Below are 21,989 nucleotides of genomic sequence, written 5' to 3'. Positions count from 1 at the left end.
CACATATGAATGTCAAGTCAGAAAAAGGTACTGCACATACTTGGGAGTACACAGCTCGTGTAGGAGAAAAGGTTCCTTTCACCAGGAATTTAAAACTAGCTGAAGTGCAGCATTGGGAGCAAAAGACAAGTCCAACAAATATCTCAAAAACAGAAACAGCATCATGAAGTAAAGGGGAAGGGAAAAAGGTAGGAATATAGGTTACATTTCTACTTCTCAACATATTAATTATGTGCCACTTTTAGGAACTGACTGAATTCTGCACTTTGAAGATTTTCCTCTACTGCAGCCTCAGTTGTCACATCAGGCACTAAGGAGCACAGGGATGGCATCTGCTTACCTGTCTGTAGGTATGTCAAGGTGTAAAGAGACTATATCTTGTCTTTCACTTGCCTGCCTTCTAGTGCAAACATACAATATTCTCCAACTTCTATTTGAAAAGCTACAGTATAAAAGAAGGGCGCAAAAAGCTGAAACTTTGGTATAACCTTTTAAAAGGAAAGGAGAATTAGGGTGGATTAAAATGACAAAGCAGCTTGGGAAAAAGAGAGAGAAATACATGGCCTTAACTGTGAAACTGGTTCAGTCTAAAGAAATCCATGTAGGACAATGCTGATTGCCCTAGAAGACTTCCAAAGAAGTGGGTGAGTTGGGTGGACACAGAAGAGAACAGCGCTGAAGCAATTTATCATGCTGCTTAGCAGGATATGTCACCAAGGTGAAATAAAGGATACTTGCTTTAGAAAATTCTTGGTCAAAATCTGTACCATTTTGATGCAAATACCACGCAGCTGAAGATGCTGCCCACAAGTTTAGAACTCCAGAAAAGCATGTGCTTCAGCAACTATGGGCTTGAGAGCTAATGCCACTCAGAGCCAAGGTGACCATAATTTGAAACCCTCTGTTCTCATAAGATGGCACTGTCAAAGCTGCTTAAAAACCCAGAGGCTGCACTCAGATTCAAACCTTATACAGATACACACATATATATATTCTACACACATATACACATGGGATGGGAAATAGCTTTGATACTCCTCTAATTCCCACTATTTTAGTGCTAGCCATCAGAAACAGCTTTTTCTCCCCCTTTTCCTGTCCTATTTTTTTCCCCCCCATTATCCATATTCTCAGTTTCTTCTCAGTTCTTTCTTATCTCACACACTCATCTCCTTTTCTTCTCTGTTTGATGAACTTCCCATGGCTTCTCCAACTGCCTCTAAAATCCCATGCTCCTGGACACGTGTGTTTCACTGGTATGACCCATCTCTGCACACACCGCAGCAAAAACACCCAAGTCCCAGTGCACCCGCCATGGCTGCTCCAAGGATGCTCTGACTTGCATGGGCAGCAGGTCAGCTATAGGTGAACAGCACTGTATCTCTGTCCTTGCCCGGCACTCTGTGGAGGCCCCAGGCACCATTTTGTTACCAAATACCACGCATACCCTTTAAAAACAACAATCCCTGTGTCACTGTTACAATCTAATCATTGCAAAACACCATCTGGAATAGTGTTTGCTCCTTTTAATACTGTTAAATACTCCACAGAGAAAACACCACGACTATGCCAGTAGTGTGCATACATTAAAGCAAGAGCACAGCCGAGAGAGGACATGCTGATGAAAAGATCTGGAAGATAATTTACTGCTAATACCCACCATACAGAGTAAGGAAATAAGAGTATCAAGTGAACAACCTACATTAGATACCTGAAATTAAATTTAAACAATATTATAATTACATTAACTCTTCCTGCTGAAAAAGTATTGTATTGATCTCTTCTCCTTTATCTCATGTCTCATTTTCTCTCAGATGCTAGAAGTTTGGCTTCCAACAGAGCATCTGGGTGAACATTAGGTTATATTTTTTTTTCTTTTTCAGAAAAGCAAACTGCCAAATTCCCCCTTCACCCCAAAGCAGATAGCCCCCCCAGCTCCAGGTTTCTTACCACTGCTAATGCCAGAGTTTGCAATGACTGTTGCCTCACTCCACTGATCTGCACTGGAGACCGAGTAAGAGCGCTGATGCATACCATCCGGACGACTGTTGAAGGAGACTAGACTGATCCCACTTGCCATCTGAGACACAGATGTGCTAGTAGTCACGTTCCCTAGACATAAATGGAAAATAAATTGTGTCAATAGAGAAGACAAAATTGATTTGCATGAAGATGGATGGGTGCATCTTAACAGAGCAGAAAAAGAGATTACTTAACCAATGCAAAAACCAACGCAGCCCTCCCTGAAACTCTGAAGACAATGATCCTGTGACCAGCTTGGGGCACCTCAGATTTCAGCAGCCCACTCGAATCCAGCTAGGAACTTGACAAAAGAGCCTAAATTTTCAAGATTTCACCTCATTCTATTATTTTGTCTTCTGGAAAACAGTCTTCCACAACCCTGCTACTAGTCACATTCCATATAGATTCTCCACTTTTTACACATACAGCATGAAAGACAGACTGTGAACAGAAAATAAATTTCTTCCTGAAAACCACTGTCTACGGAAGTAACCGAGATGAGACAACTCAAAGATTGTAAGACAATCTACCTCTAAATAATATTTCACATAAGTATGTTCCCCAAGTGAAGCCAAGAACACAGTGATGGGAACCAAATAACTACTAGGCATTGCAAGACCAAGCACTCATTTAGATTTTTAATCTTAAACCAATATCTTGACACAAAGCACACACTAGAGGCTTGTTCCACTGACTGCAAATATAATTCCTGTGTCTCGTCCCACAGCAATAAACCCATCACAACTCTAACTGAAGGTCTATGACACAAAAGGTGAGATACATAGAATAGCCTTTACCCAGTAAACACTAGAAACAGTTTTGTATTTTCACGATCACTGAGGTCTAGGACAATAAAATGCTGGGAGGTGTGTGCAAGGGGGAGCAACGGAGAAAGGTTTCTCACCATAAAACAGGAGAAGTGTGATCTGGTTGAATGAATTTTAGAGTCGAAACAATTAAAACCTTTCCACAAACTCAGGTTTCTGATGCTCTTACACACAACTTGATATAGACCAAAGTCTGCTCTACAGTTTTGGTTTCTGAGCACATTTTACTCCATTCCTAGCACAGGACTTGCATACTATAAAGATACAAAGATGGTACAATGCCAGTTTCATTCCTTGTGGCAGGTTCTCAAAAGGTACCCCACAGGTCTTCTATGGATTTAAGAATACTCTTTAAAAACACATGTAAAGGGAAAGAAACAGACACAATTTTGTAAAATGCATTTCCATTGCACCTTCTACTGATGAGTTCAGAAAAATTAATGAATTAATTTTCAATGCTCCTGTGAGGTTGTTAATTATCTGCTATCATTTCCCCCATTTTTCAGAGGTTAAATGACCCAGGGCCACAAAGGAAGATTGTGGCAGACTTGAAAATAAAACCCAGATCTCCTGACTCCCAGTTCTATCATTATGTCTTTTCCCAGAGCAGCCTTTGGGAAGACAGCGGAGCTTAGTGAACTACTTTGTGTTTATTAGGGTTGGCATAATTGTCCCTTTCTCTCCTCCCCTTTCCCAAGACTAAATCTCATCTTTAGTCCTTACCACAGATACATCACTACAGTATCTGTCCACCTGAGTCTTGAATGTACTTACTCAGTCTCAAGAATTTCTGCATGGCAATTTCTACTTAGTAGACATGAAACACATACAGAAAACTACTTTGCTCAATTTATGCAAAGTCTAAGGTGGATTTTGGAACTGTGTTGGGACCTCCCAAGGCAGTGCTTTAGCTACTGGCACATAATTCCTCTCAAATCACCTTCTCTGGGCAACCCTTTTGTCCAAAAGGATTCCATATTCAGAGCATCATCTGCCAAACAGTTGAAAAAATTTATGCCTCCAACAAATGATCCTCTTCAAGACACTGTGTGCTTGACCCCATCAACTGCGAGGAATTTGCTAATGCTGGCATTTTAGCACCTACTAAAGACATCTTCCAAAGAAATGTTCAGCAAAGAGATCAGGCCCAGAGAAATGAAACTACAAAGCAGAGGATCAAATTATAGCTCAGTATCTTAAAGTCACAACAGAAAATGGAAACACTATCTTATAGCACACATATTTTGGGGTCTCTTAAAAGAAATACGTCCTTCCAAGTGAACTTCTGTGATGGCGCTGATGCTCACTTTGAAATAACCTTGTCCTCCAGTTTTCACAATCCAGACAAACTATGAACATTCATAAATTATTTTGATGACACACAAAAAAAATTACAGGGAGTGACTGACATGAATGACAGAGCTTGAGACCAAATGGACTCTAGAAACTTCAGATTTAGGCCAATATAAACACCACATTGTTCAACCAGGGGAAGTCCTAAGCTGTGCTCCTGGGGCAGAACAACCTGGTGTAGCAGCAGAAGCTAGGGACCAGTTGGTTGAGTAGCAACACTGCTGTGAAGGACTAAAGAGTCAACAACAGATGCCACAATGTGTGTTAACACTGTACTCAACCCAAATCAAAACCTGGGCACACCATGATGGGCATCTGAAACACTGTACTCTGTTCTGGGTCACCCACTTCAAAAGGGTTGTTGGGAAACAGGGAAAAACTGCCAAGACAGTCAGAAGTCTTTGTTTTTGCTGTAGTACCTTTTTGGGCATCTTTAGATTATTACTGGTAAATGGCTTTGGAAACAACTTATTTTTTCACAAGCAGCTACCCTGCCAGACTCAACAGCAATGCCACAAAAGCACACTTCTAACCTGTAGCCATCTTTCACACTGCACCTAGTAAAATGGGAAGCTACATGTGATGAATTCCTGCAAGAGCATCTCTGTAACAAAGATCATGAAGGAGAAATCTGGTATGTGAAAGCTGAGATGGAGCGTTTTGCTAGGTATGATGGGTAAATCGAAACAATTACTGGACATCTTTGCCAGGATGACACATCCCCACTACTCTGTGCTGGGTGGCTGAGTTGCAGAGAGCAGCAATATTTGTAAGTTGACACCTTCTGCCTAGTTCACAAATCTCTGAACAGAAGCATCCCATCACTTTCTAACAATGACACAAACCCAAAACCTTAAAAAGATAGTATCAGGACTTTTCTATCATCATGTCAGCACCAAAAGCTTTACTTCAACCTTACTGCCATCTTATGAAACTCCACACCCCATGTTATGACATTAACCTGTTGAGGAAGTGACTTACTCTGCAAACTAAATCAGAATTTTTCTTTCACTTAACATTTCTGAAAGACTGCAGCAAGAAATAGGTACAACGTCCCATCATGTAATATTTTGTTGATCCATGATGAAACCCAACTCAGCTCCACCTCTTCTACTGCCATATTCTGATACCCATGCTACCTGCAACGCTTGTGATAATATTTATTCAAGGTTAAATTCCAGTTTGTTCATGTGCTGTAAGATTCTCATGATATATCAGATCATGCAAGCCAGAATCCATGGGTAGATAAACAGAAGGGCTGGACTACAGAAAACAGACCGTGCCTTTTCCTGCCCCCCCTCCTGAATGTGTTCAGCCCTAGCACAAACTTGTTACTTACAACCTTATTTAAAAATCATTATTTCCCAATCCATTGCTAATTTTTCTACTTCTCAGTCTATTTGCAGCACGTCCAGGGCATGTACTCTACCACCTCAGTAGGCACTAATGCTGTCACACCAAAACAAGGACTACTGGAAGTCAGTTGCTGTTCTCACATGCTTTCCATGCTGCACAAAGCTTCTACAAAACATTCCTATGCTTTCTTCCCATCTATAACAGGCAAACCCCAAACCACACCTCCACAAAGCAATTGTCCTTTCTTTTTGCTCAAGGATAAAGCTTCAACAGCAGAAATCATTTCAGTCTTTTAGCAGACAAGTGAGAGAGACTTAAAAAGAGGAGGCCAGCAATACTCATTGATAAGTGAACCCTGTACACTGGGTTAGGCACACGAAGCCTTTACAAGCAACGCCTTGATGCATTCTCCATCTGTTGTCTCCCCCATCTGTACACATACACACGCACATATTATCTACCTACACGCAGACTGATAGATACATATCTCGACATTAACGTGAAATCCATGGTCAGTTACCTGGCCCATTCTGGAGTTGTGAAAGAGTGCCTCTTCAAATACATCATATATGCATCAGCTGGTTGCTTAAGTTGATTAGCAGGGGGCAGTTAAATTACTATGCTAATCCATGTATTCTCAGCACTGTTTCCTTGATATGGATATGTGTATATGCTTACTGGGAAGCCTTGATTAGTTCAAGCTTCAATGTGTCAAAGGCTCCAGATTCTTTCCAAAGAATAATTTTAGCTGTACTCACATCCCTAAAGTGTGGGAGCTGATTTGAAAAGGTACTTACCTCTACCATATGCTATTTTTCTTTAAACAATTTGCATTTCAAAGTGAATATGGCATTTATATTTGAATGAATATCAGTATGTTGCCAGAACTGGTCTCAAATGAGCAAAAAAAGATGCTGGTCTCCTATTGAACAAAAATGTTTTCATCTACCAAAGGAGCATCAAAGGAAGAGTTCCTCTTTCTAGCTCTAGACAGCTTTATTAAAACTATCTTTTCTGATATTATAAAATACCCCGTTATGATCACGCTTACAAAACGTTCAAACAATTAAGCTCTACAAAAACCATCCAAATTATAATTCAAGGTAATTTCCAGGTTTGGTCAATGCTCAGCAGAAGAGCCTCTAAGAACAGTGAGTGTGCTCACACAAAATCCCATTTATATATCCATCTATTTAGTATAAACAGCTGCAAACAGCAAAGAACAAGTAAAGACAAGAGATTCAGCACAAGAATAATTAAGCAGAGGAGTGCGTGCCTGTGTACATATTAAGAGGCTGACAGAATCACAGATACTGGGGCAGAACATGCCTCCATTTCCTTTCCGCTTTGGCTCTTCATACATTGTTGTTTCAGATTTACAAAACAACAGACCATACCTGCAGTATCAGATCACAATACTCAGAAACATTATGAAAATAACAAAGATTTATACAAACATGCAACAACACAATATGCTAAGTGTGCATCTAGTCAGTAAAAACGGAAAGTTAAAGACTCTGTGTATTATAAAAATGTCAATAAAATACACAATAAAGTTTAACATATATGTTTTCTTACATATATGCAGTAACCCATTAAACGAAAAAAGAAACCATTCAGGATTTTTGTTATGTTGCTCTTGTAGCAGAACAGTTTGGCAGACAACATTTTAGCAATTCCTCTTTTGCTATCTTTAAACTTAACCACAATAATACAGTGAATCATCATTGGGCAGCACAGGCTAATTTAACAGACACATCACTTTAAGTTAAGCCTTCACCAACGATGCCACCCACTAATTATAAATGCAGAATGAATATAACTCACAACTATATACTAAAAAGCAACATACAAGTGACTTAAATACATGGAGGTGGTCTCCATTTCCTCCTGCAGACACATTTGTGATCTCTTCCAAACAAATCACTTAGTTACAAGCAGGTACATTCAGGAGTGCAACTAATACACGCTTGAATTTATGAGATGAGCAGACATTGCAAGAGTCATGAAGCAGAACTATATTTTTCCATGAAGCAGCAGTGTATGAGACCCGCAGAAAGCAGCTGCACAGAAGCACACAAAGGCTGAACCAGATGAACTACAGCCCTACTGTTATGCTTTCACTGTGGCCATGTTTTATTTGTGTTACGCTCTTCCTGTTAAAGATGAGTTTCTCTTCCAAAAAAAGAAATAAACCTCTTAAGGCCAGAGGGCTGCGCTCACCAGCTGTTAGAACTAATGAAAAATACATTAGAGTTGTGGGTCAGGAAATCCTGACTCTTGATATCAGAGGGTTAATTGTTTCAAATCATGTTGGGTCAATTTATGTTGCAGGAATACTGCCTATTCTTGAAATGTCCTCTAAATTCAGTAAAAGGCACTGTCAAGTACATTAGATTGTCTGTTGGTTGCCCGTTCAAAATCCATACCCAACACTGTTCCCTGAAGTTTCTTGAGGCATTAGGTGCAAAAGGAAAGTGAAATAAGCCACTTTGCTAGCTGCAAAAAGATGAAAAGCATTCCCTTCCCCTTTCCTCAATTCTGCATTACGTTAATGAATTAATTCCCAGAGTTGTGCAGAAATCTTTTCAGTGGACGAACCTTTCCTAAGAAGCAGCTGACCATCCAAGCTGTGCCGCTTTCTGTCTTCTGCTTTGTCTATCAATATGAATGTCCAAACAGGACAAATCCTGCTCTAGCTGAGGAAGATTTAGGGATGGCTCTTCTGGGTTCCATCAGTTTGCTGACTCAAATCCCAGCACCCATCTTTTAAAGATGGACCCTCCTTCCCTCGCCAACTCTGGACATCATGCCCTGCACTGAAATCTAGGAAAACTGCTACTTGCAGCTCCTTGCCTCTCCAACTGAGTAGAGTAAGTCTGTATTGGAAAGGAAGGTACTGCCCAGGTGTCAGAGTACTGTCTGGCCATGTTCTCAGGAAGATCAACAGTGGGACCAGGACCAGGCAGCTCCAACTTCCATAACCAGGTTCTTGAGTGGGGTTATTCATGGAGGAAAATTCACTACAGTGTTGATATGGATTCTGTTTTGCTGGCAGTTGTGCAAACAGCACATCATTTCTGCCTTGGTTTTATCGGGGACCTAAAATAACTTGAGGTTACTTGTACATGGAATGAGAAAGAGCGAGACAACAGTACCTTTCCAAAACATTATTAGTTCCAGTATTGAAACTGTCCTTCAATAAACTGACAATCATTTTCAATACTGTAGCAGACAACTTGCTTGTGGGTTTTACTTATTTTTAAGATTTTTTCAGAAGCATTTATTTACTGAACAAATTTCCTGAGGATAAGCAGCTATTAATAGAGGAAGACCTTCCATCTCGCAGCCTGGCAGGGCAGCCTCTGTGAACCAGGCTTGATTAGTAGTGTACAAACCGAGAAGGGTCACTACTAATGAACAAACAAGGCAATGCCAAGAAATACCCTGGCAGTGAAGGACATGGTGCTGGGAGTATAACGAAAAAAGCTATTATTCTCAGAGCATGCCAAAGCAACACAGCAAGTGTGGAGGAAAATTAAGTCATCAGAAGAGACATCTCTCCAAAAAGAAAGTTAAACCCAAGATCGTCACCAAGGGCTTCTGCCCAAGATCCCAGACTATTTATTCTGCTGGGATCAAAGTGCGCTTTGCTTTCCCAGCAGGCATATTACTATTTTTTTCAATAGTTTTAACAAATAACAGTAATAAATAAGGCATGCTTTGCTTTCTGGGCAAGTCCTGATTGAGGTTACCTGCTTGTTCAGGGACTGCTTCTTTAAGACCCAGAGGTGACCATTTCACACCAGGAAATGCTCTGCTTTTCATGCCTGTCATTTGGTTGCAAATCCTGTTAACAATTGTGAAATTAACTCTGCAAAAAATAACAGTGCAAAATCAAGTAATTCTGAGGTATTATGCTGTTCACATGTGAAGCATGTGTAAGGGCCTGAGGCAAAAGATGTAAAATGTTTCCTAGTCCCTTTGACTGTCTGTGGAAGTTATTAATAATGAAACTGGAGAAGGGATGGGAGTGTGGGGTGTCTTACCTGCATGCTGCATCTACATTGAAAGCTGGTAAGATTAACTTAACTAACTTTAGGAGCTTTCCATAAACCTAGAAACCTCCCCAAACCCTGCGAGCTGCAACCAAAGCCTCTTCCGGATGGGGAGGGACGACTGCTGGTATTCAAATATCCTCCAGACTTAAGAAAACGAAACAAAGAAACTTTATTTTTGAAAAAGAGACAATAGATACGAATGTGAGATTACTCTTTTTTTTTCTTTCTTTCTTTTTTTTTTTTTTTCTTTTTAATAGCTATTGCCACTGTAACAGCAGCTAAGTGAATGCATGTCTGCAGTGTGAGCAGTTTTGATAAACAGCCTCTGCGGGCCACACAACGGGGATAATGTATCCTTAAGTACTGCCAATGAGCTGCCATTCTGCACAGCCAATTACTTCTGTGCGTCTGTCACTCAAAGGAAAAATGACTGAGCCCATTAGATCAAACCTTTGTCACTGTTCCTAATGCACTCTTAGGCCTCATTAATCTGAGGGAGCAGCAACACAGCCGCCGGTGCCTCATTGCCTCCCCCACAACAGGCCCACGTGAATCTTCTCATCTCTCCCCCAAGTGCACCACGTTAATCAAGCTCTCCTTATTACCCTGGTCCCTGTCACGGCGGAGAGCGCTCTCTCTCTTAAATGCTCTCATTATGGTCCATCTTTAGAGCCGGCTGAGTGGGGGAAAAAAAAAAAAAAAAAAAAAAAAAGAAAAAAAAGAGCCAGAGAGAAAGAGAAGAGGAAAAAGCAAGTCCGATCACATTAATATTCATGACAATAATTAGTATTCTAGGTCACTGAATATTCATGCTATTAGTTTGGTTTTTTATGGGTTTGCTGGATGTCCTGATTGCTGGAGTGTGGAGGAAAACAGCATGGTTGGGACTTTAGATGTCAACGGCAGTTCAATACTCAAAACACATTTGTGAATTTTTTTTCCCTTTTGGTAAATCAGCTTCAACCCTCCTGATGGCTTTAATATTTTAAAATCACTGGGGGAAAAAGAATGAGCAATTCTGCAAAGGTCTTAACATCCAACCAGTTAGTATTATAACGTGTAACCGTCAAAAATCAGCAACATTGCATTGGGTGGACAAGACAGATCTGTGGTTTTATTCAGGATACGGCGCAATGGAGGCATGAAAATCAAGCACAGTGAAGCAGGCGCAGGCTGAGCACCACCGACTGCGTCTTGTCCAGCATCTCCAGTCATCCGCCTGAAGCTTCGTGACACATTGCTACCCTTTATCTACCCAATCTTCATTAGAGATGGGCACTATTTGACCACCTCAAGAAAGAATCCTAAGACAGGTCATTGTTTCCTTTTTTCTCTAAAGAGAATATCTAATAAAACTAATTATTTTTTTCTTAATACTTAACAAATGCAGTGTTTTTATCAAGCATTTATTTCATTAATACTAATATTTGCCCTGCTCTTTTTTTCCCCCAATATTAAGGCATATAGTGTACTAACAGTGGAAGTTTATTTCTCTCCTGGAAAGGGCAAATCCTAATTTAAAGGAACTGGAGAAGACGACCTTGAGGGATCCCACTCTAGTGGGATAAAAGGGAAATCTTTGATACACTTAAAATTGGGCTTTTTTTCCTTTGAAATGAGCAAACTGACAACTTCTCCTTTCGTTTGCTACAGCTGTATATCACTGAACTAACAGCAAACCCAACCAAATGGAAAATTGACTTGGGTGATTAATGACAAAAATAAGTCACAAACTTGCATTTGTGATCTGTGGCAAAACCGTAAAACTCACTCTCAAGTTGAAGCGTCGAAAACATTCATGTTAGGTCAAGTCATCTCACATACCACATTAGACTACAAAATTCGTAGCAAATAACTACCAACTACCAATCTCCGGCCTCGTGAAAACTCCACCAGATAGCATCTGGCACTGACAAGTCACATACTGCTCCAGTACACAACCTCAGACACCTACAAGTGAGGAGTTCAGAGAAGATTTAAGAATTTAGAACTCAGTTCTGCATTTATTTGCAAAGTCATCCAAGATCTACAGGCTTTGGAGCAATTGGCTACGCTAGCAACTCTTGGCTTGATACACATTTTTACTCATCATCAACCCAATCATAATACCTGAATCCTCACAGTAACCTCCAATTCAAAAAAGATCATTCAAAAAATACCGATGAATTCAGTATACTTTGGATCAAGACCTGAATACACATCACAACAGTGGAGTGATTCTACGCACGGTTTTCCATCATGCTTCCCTTCCTGCATCTGGCACGCCACACTTCAGGGGGTACTGGCTCTCAGTACTGGACTCAGCAGCTATTAATTCTGATGTGGAAAATGGCTATGCAACATGACAGGTAACTGTAGATGTAAAGTTAGGCTTAAAATGTAATAAAAAGTAATGCAATGGTTAAAGAATTACTAGACAGTTACTAGAATCTAAAGACACCATATCAGAAATCTCTCTTCGAAGGTACGCCAGTCTAATTGAAACACTAATTCTCTACCTTTTTAACAGAAAAATCTCAAAGGCAGTCCATTCCAACTCAGCCCAATTCCAAGCACTTCAGTGTAAGTTTGGTTAATGACCACTACATTGATTTGATAGATGATCACAATTAATAACACAAAGAAAACTCACATTTATAAAAATGTGAAGATGCCGTTCTTATAACATGTCTGAAATGTCACATAGAGTTAGCAGATAACAACCTTTAGCATACTTAACGATGGCTATGTAGCTAACACATTTTAGGATCCTTCACATACTGTACAGTCACTACTGCAAGTAAATTTAATAGTACCAAATTATTTAAATGAAGTGTTAATCAGGAAACAATTTATCTCTACACCATAAGCTATTTTTAGATGTGAACTTTCTACATCAGTAGCTCTTGCTGCAGCTCAGCCTTTGGGTTGTTTGTAGAGGAGAAGAAATAAATGACTCCTGGGAGAGATTTCAGGAATAAGTTCACCTTCAGGTCAACCAGCTCAAATCCAACCCAACTTGGGAGTAATTGAAACCCGGACCCGCTCCTGCTACAAAGCCAGCAAGAACTGAGTCAGCTTCTAAAAGGCACAGAGACTTGGCCAGTGGCCCTTATGACATTGTCACAATATGCTACCAACTGTTAGATAAAGTTGGAACTGAACAGGTCCACAAGTTACCCTTTTCTGAAGTACTTCAAACTAAGACGCAGCAACAGAATGACATTCACTGTCACGTAAATTTAATTTAAGTTAAACATCATTCAAAAACTCTAAGATACCACAAAGGTAACATAACTTTAGGTTAAAGGGAAGAAATTTCCATTTCCCCCAGCTTAAGAGATTCCTACCAATTTAGCATACAAGTACAAGCACCTTTCATAAAGTCACAGTTACAAATATGTTACTTAAAACCTATATATAACAAAATTAAAACGAACCCCGACCTCTCTCCATTGACTGGGAGAAGCAGTCACACAGAATCCCAGCTGTTACAGGATAAACCCCAAATTGCACCATTAAGAACCCAAGAAAGTCCAGAGACCACCTTTCCACTTTAAAGGTGTCAGGGCAAAATTTCTAGCAGAAAAGAGCCAAGCTCTTTCCAAGTTAGGTGTCTGGCTTTGCAACGGCAGAAACAGCTTTACCTTCTACTCATTTGTCTGTTTTCTGACAGAGTACAGAAAATACTCCTTTTTCCCCACTGCTGTTTCGCTTCCAGCTTGGTGACCGCCCTCCCATGACTATACACATCAAGAGAAAAGTATTTTTCCCAGCTCTTGTATCAGTGTGGAAACCCAGCAGGAAAGAGTCATCTTGAGTTTTTTTCTTCATGTGTGTCTTTGGTTTTTTTACATCTGTGAAATGGAAACTCTCAAGGACTGGAACTTGGCTTTTGCTGTTAAGATGATTATTTCCCAGAGATATTTGCTTCCAGATGTTTGGGATGTAAACACATTTACAGATCAGGATAGCTGTCACAGAGATGGTTATTATGTGTCTGTTTAACAGTCTTTAAAACCAGAAAAACAATCTTGTTCAGACAAGAAGTGCCACAAAGCACAACTGAATTCAGTGTGCTAGGAATGACATGCTTTTAAACTTTTCCTTCTGCATGAGACATCTAAGTCAATTAGATCTAACAGAAAAAAACCTTCACTTACTGCTTGGCCGTTATAAATCATATTACCAAATAACTGAGTATACCCTTCCTGAATTCACAAAAACATCACCCTGATTAGCCTAATTCCTTCTATTCTTCTCTCAGTGATGCTATGAGAAGCACCTTGGGAAAGATCTTCACCACACCATGTGAGAAAGAGACTGAATGTGTTTGATGCAAACAATCATTTAGCTCCAAGAAGGCTGTAGGGTGGGAAGGTGATGAGGATGACCTCAAGCTGCCCTATTGCCCCACAAACCGTGGTGGGGATTAGAAAAGTGGGATGAAGTTTTGAGCTGTCTTACGGACAGAGTGTTATGTCTTCTAGCAGCAGACACTGCATCACAGAGACCCAAGGTAGCAGTGATCATCCCTGCAGAACTCAAGTGGGAGCTAGGAGATAGAAGCTACCCCCAAAGTGCCTCGTGAGACGACTGCTCTTACTCCCTGACTCAAGCCATCCCAAAGCCTGCCCAAACGCCATCCCTGACACTATGTTGAAGGGTAACAATCTCTGAGACAGCTTCCCCACAGCACATATTTTACAACCTGCCAGTGACAGGCAAGAGGCTTTGCCTCCATATCAGAACAGCCTATGCCTTGGCATTCACACGAAATACAAGAAATTCCACCAGGAGACAGAGAAAACTATCTGTTGGGTACCCATAAAGGAATGAATTTAAAATATGCAAGTTATAGGTAATCAAAAAGACATGTAATATATATATTTATCAGCAAAGCTGGCACCGAAATCCGTACTTAAGGGGCAACTTCTGAACGATGTTTAATAATGAATCACTGATGTCTTCAAATGAAGACATTATTTAAGATAAGCACTATCTGTTTCAACTATAAAAATGCATTGACTTTTTTTGGTTTTGATGTTTGAAAGAAAGTTCAGACATTTCTAGGAACACAAGTTAGTGGAAAGTAGGCAATCTCAGCTGAGAAATGCTTTTAGTGGGCCTGGGCTATCACCATGTATAGGCAAAGACAATGAATTCTATTTCCAGGGGCAATCTTAAACGTGACATTTTAATTGAGCAGTGGTATTCTTTTAATATCTTAGCTTTTTCAGTAACCTGTACACAGCTGCATAACTGCAAAAGGAAGATCAGTCTGTTCCAGACCACGTCAAACAATTAAATGAAACATTGTCCTCGCTTCTTAACCATGGTGAATATTACTCCAGGTACCAAGTCTGCACTGGCAAAAGCACAGAAGAACAGAAAACACCACTGTTTTGGGGAAGAGGCAACATGCAAAGCAGTGAGAATGTATTTGCAGGCCTAAAAATAAAAAAAGCAAGTGTTGATTCTTTCTGTGTTTGGTCCAAATGTCCTTCCTACAGCAGATCTGTGTACAGAAACCTCCCAATGAAGAAACAGTAACAGACAGTTTCAGCCCTATGATTGATTTTAGAGCATCATGCCAGATGAAGACAACATTTTGCCAGCACTAACAACTGAAAAAAACCTCTGAGACAGCATCACAGACTGCAAAGGATAATTTGCAAATGTTTTTAGTTGCATGACAGATAACTGCAGAGATACCAAAGTCCTCCTGGCACTCCAGAAGCTGAGCACCGAGTACCTACAGGTCTCCTACTCAACAGAAGCTGTGACCCTCTGCATAAAACCCACTGTCAATGTATTTGACCACATGAAATATCAGACTAGCAAGCTGGGCACAGACTGTGACCATGTCTTTTTTACAATACTAATACTCCCCTAATACTTTAAAATCACTCTCTGCACTGCAGCTCTTCAGTCTTACCTGAACACAAGAGACCTGAGAGTGACATAGAGACTGATGCACAGCTGAGCTGCTGACAGCTCCAATCTGTCCTACTACTTTTTTTTTTTTCCATTTTTCTTTCTTTTTTTTTAAAAAAATTAATACTTTACTGATTAGAAGTTCCTTTCTTTGTTTGTTTTTAACCCAGTAACCAGTGCTTGGATCAGTCAGCTTTCTTTAAAAAGCTCCTCTGTCTTGCTCCTGTTGGTCATTCTGTCCAGTAATGCAATAAACAGACAGACATCAAATGTGGCCTTTCAGTAAGAAAGTTTCAGTGAGGGCAGCTTCTTCATAAACAGCACATTCTGTGAAGAAAAACCCTAAAGAAAAGATACCATGGCTGATAATGCACTGAATGTACCAACCTGAATTTCAGAAGCAACGGCTACAGGGAAGAATACTACAGGGGGTCTGAAACTACTCACTGTGTATGCAGCTGAACTAATGAAATACAAACATCTCTGTAAGGTTCTATCTTCACTGAACCTCCTCTCACACCAAAACCTTAGCCATCCCCCTTCTATATCCTCCAACACCCAACATGGGCATGAGACAGCAGGTAGCTAAGTATGAACAGGCTGGCTGGCTGCCATGTAGAGCATAAAGCTGTTCAGTCCAGCCTGTCTTCACCTGCTCCCCCAGCAAGTTATAAAGATGCTTCAAAACTGTTATGCTTCCAGCCAGCTATAGGGGTAATATAATTAAAACATCAGCCCTTGCTCTATCTATGGGAAGAGAGCCATGCAAGGATAAGCAGGTCAAGAACTTCTTTAAAATTAAAGAAGGATCAGTGTAGTGTCCCAGCTGTGCAAGAGGGGAAATGAAGGTATTCACGTGGGTAATGATAGAGAAATCAGGTTCAACTTCCCTTGGATACAACTCTTTCATTCATTAGGAGGGCATTAATTATTTTAAGGCTTAACCACAGTAGATCTCTTGAGCTGTGATACCCAGATATCAACAACAGAGAAGTCTTTCGGTATTTCTAAGCAGTATGATAAAGAAGCCAAGAGAAAGGATAGAAGCTCCATCTATTCCCACCATGTTATCTGAAAATGGCTATCTAAAGGCAGAGCTGTTTTCCAGCATTTGCACTTTCTAGCATAATTAACTTTTCTCTTTTAAAGCAACTGCTGTACAATAAAACCTCAGGCTAGCCAGGATACATACACAGTGGTTACCACCACTGCCACAAAGCACTGTCTGTTGTACAGTTTCATGTGAAGAAAGCATTGCATGTGCAGAGGGTCCTGAAACAATGAAATGTGCAATATTCATTTAAGTCATGTACTGGCCATTCCACTCTGACCTGGCAATCTAAGCATATGCCAAAACATGTAAATTCCACACTATGAACTTTATATTATTATGTATCTCTGAATATGTTTTCAGAAATGTACTTCCCTGGAGCAATCAAGAAATTTCTGCCTGTGTTCAAGTGTCTAAAAAGAAGAAATCTCTAATTTAAATGTCTTACCACTGGTTTATTGAGTCTGTCTATCACTCTTCTTCCCTAAATTATGGAATATGTTGAAAAACAAAAAGAGTCCCCACATCCAGTCATCTAAGTTTAATAGCAAAATGGAAAAAGAAACCAACCATGAATAATTTTCTCCTGTGAACTCTTCTAGTGACAATGCCAGCTCCGTGCCTCTCGAGGGGTAGGTTACAACTTGAAAAAGAGTCTGATGAAATCATGGCTTCAGACATTTCAGGTCTCAGGCCAAAGTAACATAACATGCCACACAAGATCTCCAGGGATGTCTGATCAGCAGCACCACTGTAAAACCACAAGGCTTTTTTTTTTTTTTTCCCTTTCTTCTTTTAAACATTTATCTCAACGAGCAGCATCCGCAGTTGTAAGGAAAATCCTTCTCCCCTTTTCCCTAATACAGGGGAACACGCATCGCAAAACCAGGGAATTGCATCTTGGCTTGAAGCATAAGACGACTATTACTGTCCAAGAGAAGACTCTTGAATAGCAGGGTAGCTGAGCTCCTTCCTGCGGTTGCTCATCCTACCTACATAGTGTGTATTGCACAGGGACAAAAGCCTGTTTGAATGGTTTTGTTGGCACATGCTGGAGGTGTCTACACTAAATATAAATGCAAAAGGCACTTGGCACTTTATGGAGGTCATCCAAAACATGCTGACAAAACTTCCATACCAACACTATACCATTATGAGTTTTGTATAAGCTGTGAATTTTACAAAATAAATTGTCTTAAATGTTTTTCCTTAATGCAATTTTTTAAATCCACTTAGCTGTATGGACAAGTACTTCAGTGAACAATAAACTCCTTCGTTTAGAACTCACAACGAGCTATAAACTATTTCCATAAATGAGCTAAAACAGCTTTCTACAGAAGAATCTTGCTGTTGGAAAGTCCAAAATTATTCATCCTTCTAAACATGGAAATAAGTGCTGTGGATCCCACCAGGAAGCCACAAAAAGCCCTTGAAAGGGCTTCAAATGATACATCTCCTGTTTTTTCCTAAGTATTAGACCTAATATATCATTTGTAAGGTAGCACATATTTAATTTCTGTGAAATTATGTAGAGTTTTGGCAAGTATAAGGTAACAAATACAAAAAAGATGGATGTTGAAAGTTACTCAGAAACTTCGAATCTCTCGTGGAGGACAGATAAGCAGCCAGGGCTTAAAAAGTTACATATCAGTGGTTATTTGCATTTGTAAATTATTAATATGTATCACCTCCATCCCAGTAGTACATGACAATTGCCTACTAGAAATGCAGTCTTTCCCTTTTTTTTCCCCAGCATGGTATTCTCTTACCTGAATTTGGAGAGATGTGTAAACTGCTCATGTCCTTGGAGAGGCCATTCGTTTTGGGACTTGAAATGGGTGCACAAGCTGACGTAGCTCGGGGCGGCCTCTTCCCGGGGACTTTCACAGTGGTTCTCAGCAAGTCGATTTCTTTCCCGTGAACATTCTGCATATAGTCCTAGTAAGAGGAAAAAAACCCAAACAAAACCTCATATCAAACAGGCAATTCTGTAAGCAACAGAACTAATGAAACCTGGTTTCATAAGACTTTTGGCCTACATCATCTGCCAGCACCCACCATATGGTTTTCCCCTTCCTTCCATTTTCTTGATAATCCCTTCCACGCTTCTTACTACAAATATGCCTCAAAGTTTGGAGCTTTCTAATACATTCTCCAACTACCAGTTGGATAAGAGGCAATTCACAGCATAGCTGGTTCTGAGCCACATGTAAGAGTTCACCAGCTAGCAAAACAGAAGGAGAAGACAAAGCTGGCTGTCCCTCATGAGCATGCTGCCTTGTGTCTCCTCTGTCAGTGTTTCATGCACTTATCTCTCTTCCCTCAAGGCTGGCTGAAATTGGTCAGCAGGCACAAAAGGTATGAAAAGGCGCTGACTGGTAAGGTTTCTGCAATCACAACATTGTTTCCTTAAAATATGATCCTTCCTCCACACATAAAAAACCCCAAAACATAGAAAAGAAAAAATTATGCAAATTGTGTCGGATTAGAGTAAACACACTAAAAGCTGGAAGTCATAAGTGGAAAAGGCTTTTCCTAATTCTTATTTGGAAAACCCACGAAGAGGAAATAAGCAGAAAAACCCAGTCAGCTAAGGAAAGATGGTGGTCAGCTGACTGGAGCCAAGCCACTGCTTCCCAAGAAACCCACGAGAAAACTCTTCAAACTGTAAATAGTTTCTGGAAAAACAGGCTCTTGAGATTCTGCTTTCCAACTTCAAAGGCATTCCCTAGATCGTCTAGGGATTGTCTTGCGGACTTCTTCAGACAAAAACAGAAAAGCAAATGAACATGGGTGTCTTCAGCAGAGGGCAAATGACAATTCATTAAGGTGAGACAGTCACTGAGGCTTCAGTCCTAGGATAGTCCTATTTCCAGGAGAGATGGTGAATGTTAAAGCTGGTACACAAGACAGAAAAGTTCTCATCTTCTAGTACACATGGCTGTGGTTACTTGTGTGCCAGAAAAAAAACCAAACCTGAAACAACTATAAGGACACTAAAAGAAACAAAGAGACTGTATTTTATGAGAAGACATGCAAGGCGGGTAGCACAGGACAGCAAAATAAAGAGCGAAAAGGGGTAAGAGCATTGCACAAAAATACATCTGGGCATATATACCCCAAGAGGAAAACAGCAATTTCAACTAAAGAATGGAAAAAGATTTGGGCTCTTGAGTTAAGCTGTGGAAACCACTGGAATGGTATTCTTGAGCAATCTTCTACACAGAGCAGCTGGGACAAAAAACCCCAAAATCTAATTCCTTTACGGATAGAACTTGATCAATTTAGAGAGGCCTGGGTGATACTGTAGGAGTTTGTATGAGCAAAGACTTCTCAGCAAAAACCTAACTTCCAGTCGTCCAAGTGGCCAGGGCAAGATTTAGCCAGATTACAGGCATTATATGACAGACTAAAAGCATTAACGAGGTCAGTTCCAAACCTGCAGCGTACAGACCTGTACAGCACCAGAGCATCAATTTTACAAGTAAACATCTGAATGGACTAAAAGCATACCTGTGGTCTACATCACTGCTGCCATGACACAGGGAGCAATCAGCTCCCTCATAACAATCCTTCCACCTTTGACAGTTTTTACAATACAAATTATGTATTCCACTCAAAACACATCAAAAACCTACTACTGAACCAGCATTTATTTCTTCACAGCTAACATTAATCTGTGATAAAAACGCCAAACCAAGACATTACATCAGCTTTTTTTTTTTTTCCCCCCTAGCTGTTTGAGAATTATTAACAGTAAAAAGGAGGGGTCTGAACAATTTGTGGGGTGAGGACAAAGAGCTCTGCTGCCAAAAGAAACAAAGGCAATCCATTAATAAAAATTCATTCACTAGGTGTTAGAAATGAACAAAACGGTTTAATCCATAAATTATCAAGTTGCCGTAAACTTTCTTGTTCAGTGTCAGTTCATCACAAATTAAAATACAATAAGCAGAACATAATTGAGCATTTATTGCTTATGGGCTCTAAAATGAGGCTTAATCAGATAGTGACTAAACCTCAGCATATACTCTTTTTAATAGACATGCTTTATTTAACATACAACCACCAGTGTACTCCATTGAAATTTAAGGAGGTGGTGTTTATTCCAAATTCTCCAGATGAACAGCCAGTTCGATTTCCCTGCTACCCTGCCAACTTGTGAGATGTGACAGGGTATTATTAAAGCCCTTTTAATTGAGAGTAAACCAGGCTTAGGTGAGCTATAAACCATTTGAGAGAGTAAGTGAATGTTGGCAAACAGGAAATAAATGTGCTGTAGCCATACCGTTATTATACGAAAGTGCCCAGATACGACAGATGCCACATAGGTATTAATGTCAGCTTAAATATTTATAGGGATATATCAAATGTAAATAATAAAGCCTCTTTCATTGTGTGCAAGATGCATAGCGATAATCTCTGCATTTCCCTGAGGAGGAGAAGCAAGCACCAAGTTTCCAGTCGGCAGAGCATCCACCCCCATGCGCACTCCTTCAGATCTGCACTCGGGGAATAAAAGTTAAAACTACAAAATAATGTCGTGGCTTCAGAAGCGCAATGGAGGGTTTGATCAGATTAGAACAGATGAGGGTCTTGCTGTCATCTGGAATATGCTGCGTTAAAGAGAAGACAGCAAGCCTGATTTTGATATGCAAATGTTACAGATATAACTCCCCTAGATGTTAGTTGTAGAAAATGCTGATCCGAGAAAAAAGGGGAAAAAAACCCTTTAACAAGGCATGAGGGTAATTCAAAGCCAAGTACTTTTAAACAGCACTTAACAAGTCCCTAGAGCCCACTCAACAGTGGGCCACCCCAGAAGTGCCATCTTCTGCCCCTCAACAGCTTGAAAAAGTAGTAATTGCAACTCCATTTGCATTTTCCTTCTCAACTTGCCCATATTCATCATTCAACAACACAGAAGAAAAAAAAAAAAAAAAAGAGAGAAAAGCAAGCAGCAAAGGAAAGGGAACCCTCCCCAAATGTGTGGATAACAGGAGAAGCTAGCGCACCAGTCCCCCGCACCCATGCGCTTGCACCGTCGCCATCGCTTGTTTTTTACATTTCGCTCCTAATTATGTTGCATCTATTGCCATACACTTAATTAGCTGCATTAATGTGATTTCTTTTCACATAGTCAAGCAATTAAGAGCTATGATTGAGTTTCATTCAATTAGCCTCAACAAACATGCTAATTGATGTCCCAGATGCAAATGAGGTGCAATGAGAGAAACCTGCTAGCAATTGAGAGTTGTGGCAGGGAGACCCACAGCTCTCAGCTTGCTGACAGCAGCACAGCTTAACATGGCTCCCACCTTCTGTGGAGCTGCCTTCCAAGGCGGCAGGGGAGACAAGCCATTAGTGCCTCAGTTGTCCCAAACAGATCCCTACAGGAGCAAC

The 21,989-nt window shown here is 40.3% G+C and overlaps 1 protein-coding gene across 14 annotated transcripts in view; it reads right to left on the bottom strand.

Moving 5' to 3' along the window:
• AGAP1 (ArfGAP with GTPase domain, ankyrin repeat and PH domain 1) overlaps positions 1–21,989 on the bottom strand; it is a 396,570-nt gene that overhangs the window by 113,462 nt on the left and 261,119 nt on the right. For 10 of the 14 annotated variants that reach the window (XM_074910246.1, XM_074910247.1, XM_074910248.1 and 7 more), the window contains 2 exons: positions 18,356–18,524; positions 1,951–2,112 (listed from right to left, as the gene is read on the bottom strand). In XM_074910246.1, coding sequence (XP_074766347.1) covers positions 1,951–2,112; positions 18,356–18,524 — 331 coding nt within the window. The remainder of the gene's footprint in view (positions 1–1,950; positions 2,113–18,355; positions 18,525–21,989) is intronic. The other 4 variants (XM_074910249.1, XM_074910250.1, XM_074910244.1 and 1 more) reach the window with 1 other exon arrangement.

Source organism: Athene noctua, chromosome 7 (assembly GCF_965140245.1).
Source record: "Athene noctua chromosome 7, bAthNoc1.hap1.1, whole genome shotgun sequence".
In the NCBI taxonomy this organism is placed as follows: domain Eukaryota; kingdom Metazoa; phylum Chordata; class Aves; order Strigiformes; family Strigidae; genus Athene; species Athene noctua.
The sequence above is the reverse complement of the archived record's forward strand: the minus strand, read 5'-3'. Positions and strand labels throughout refer to the sequence as shown.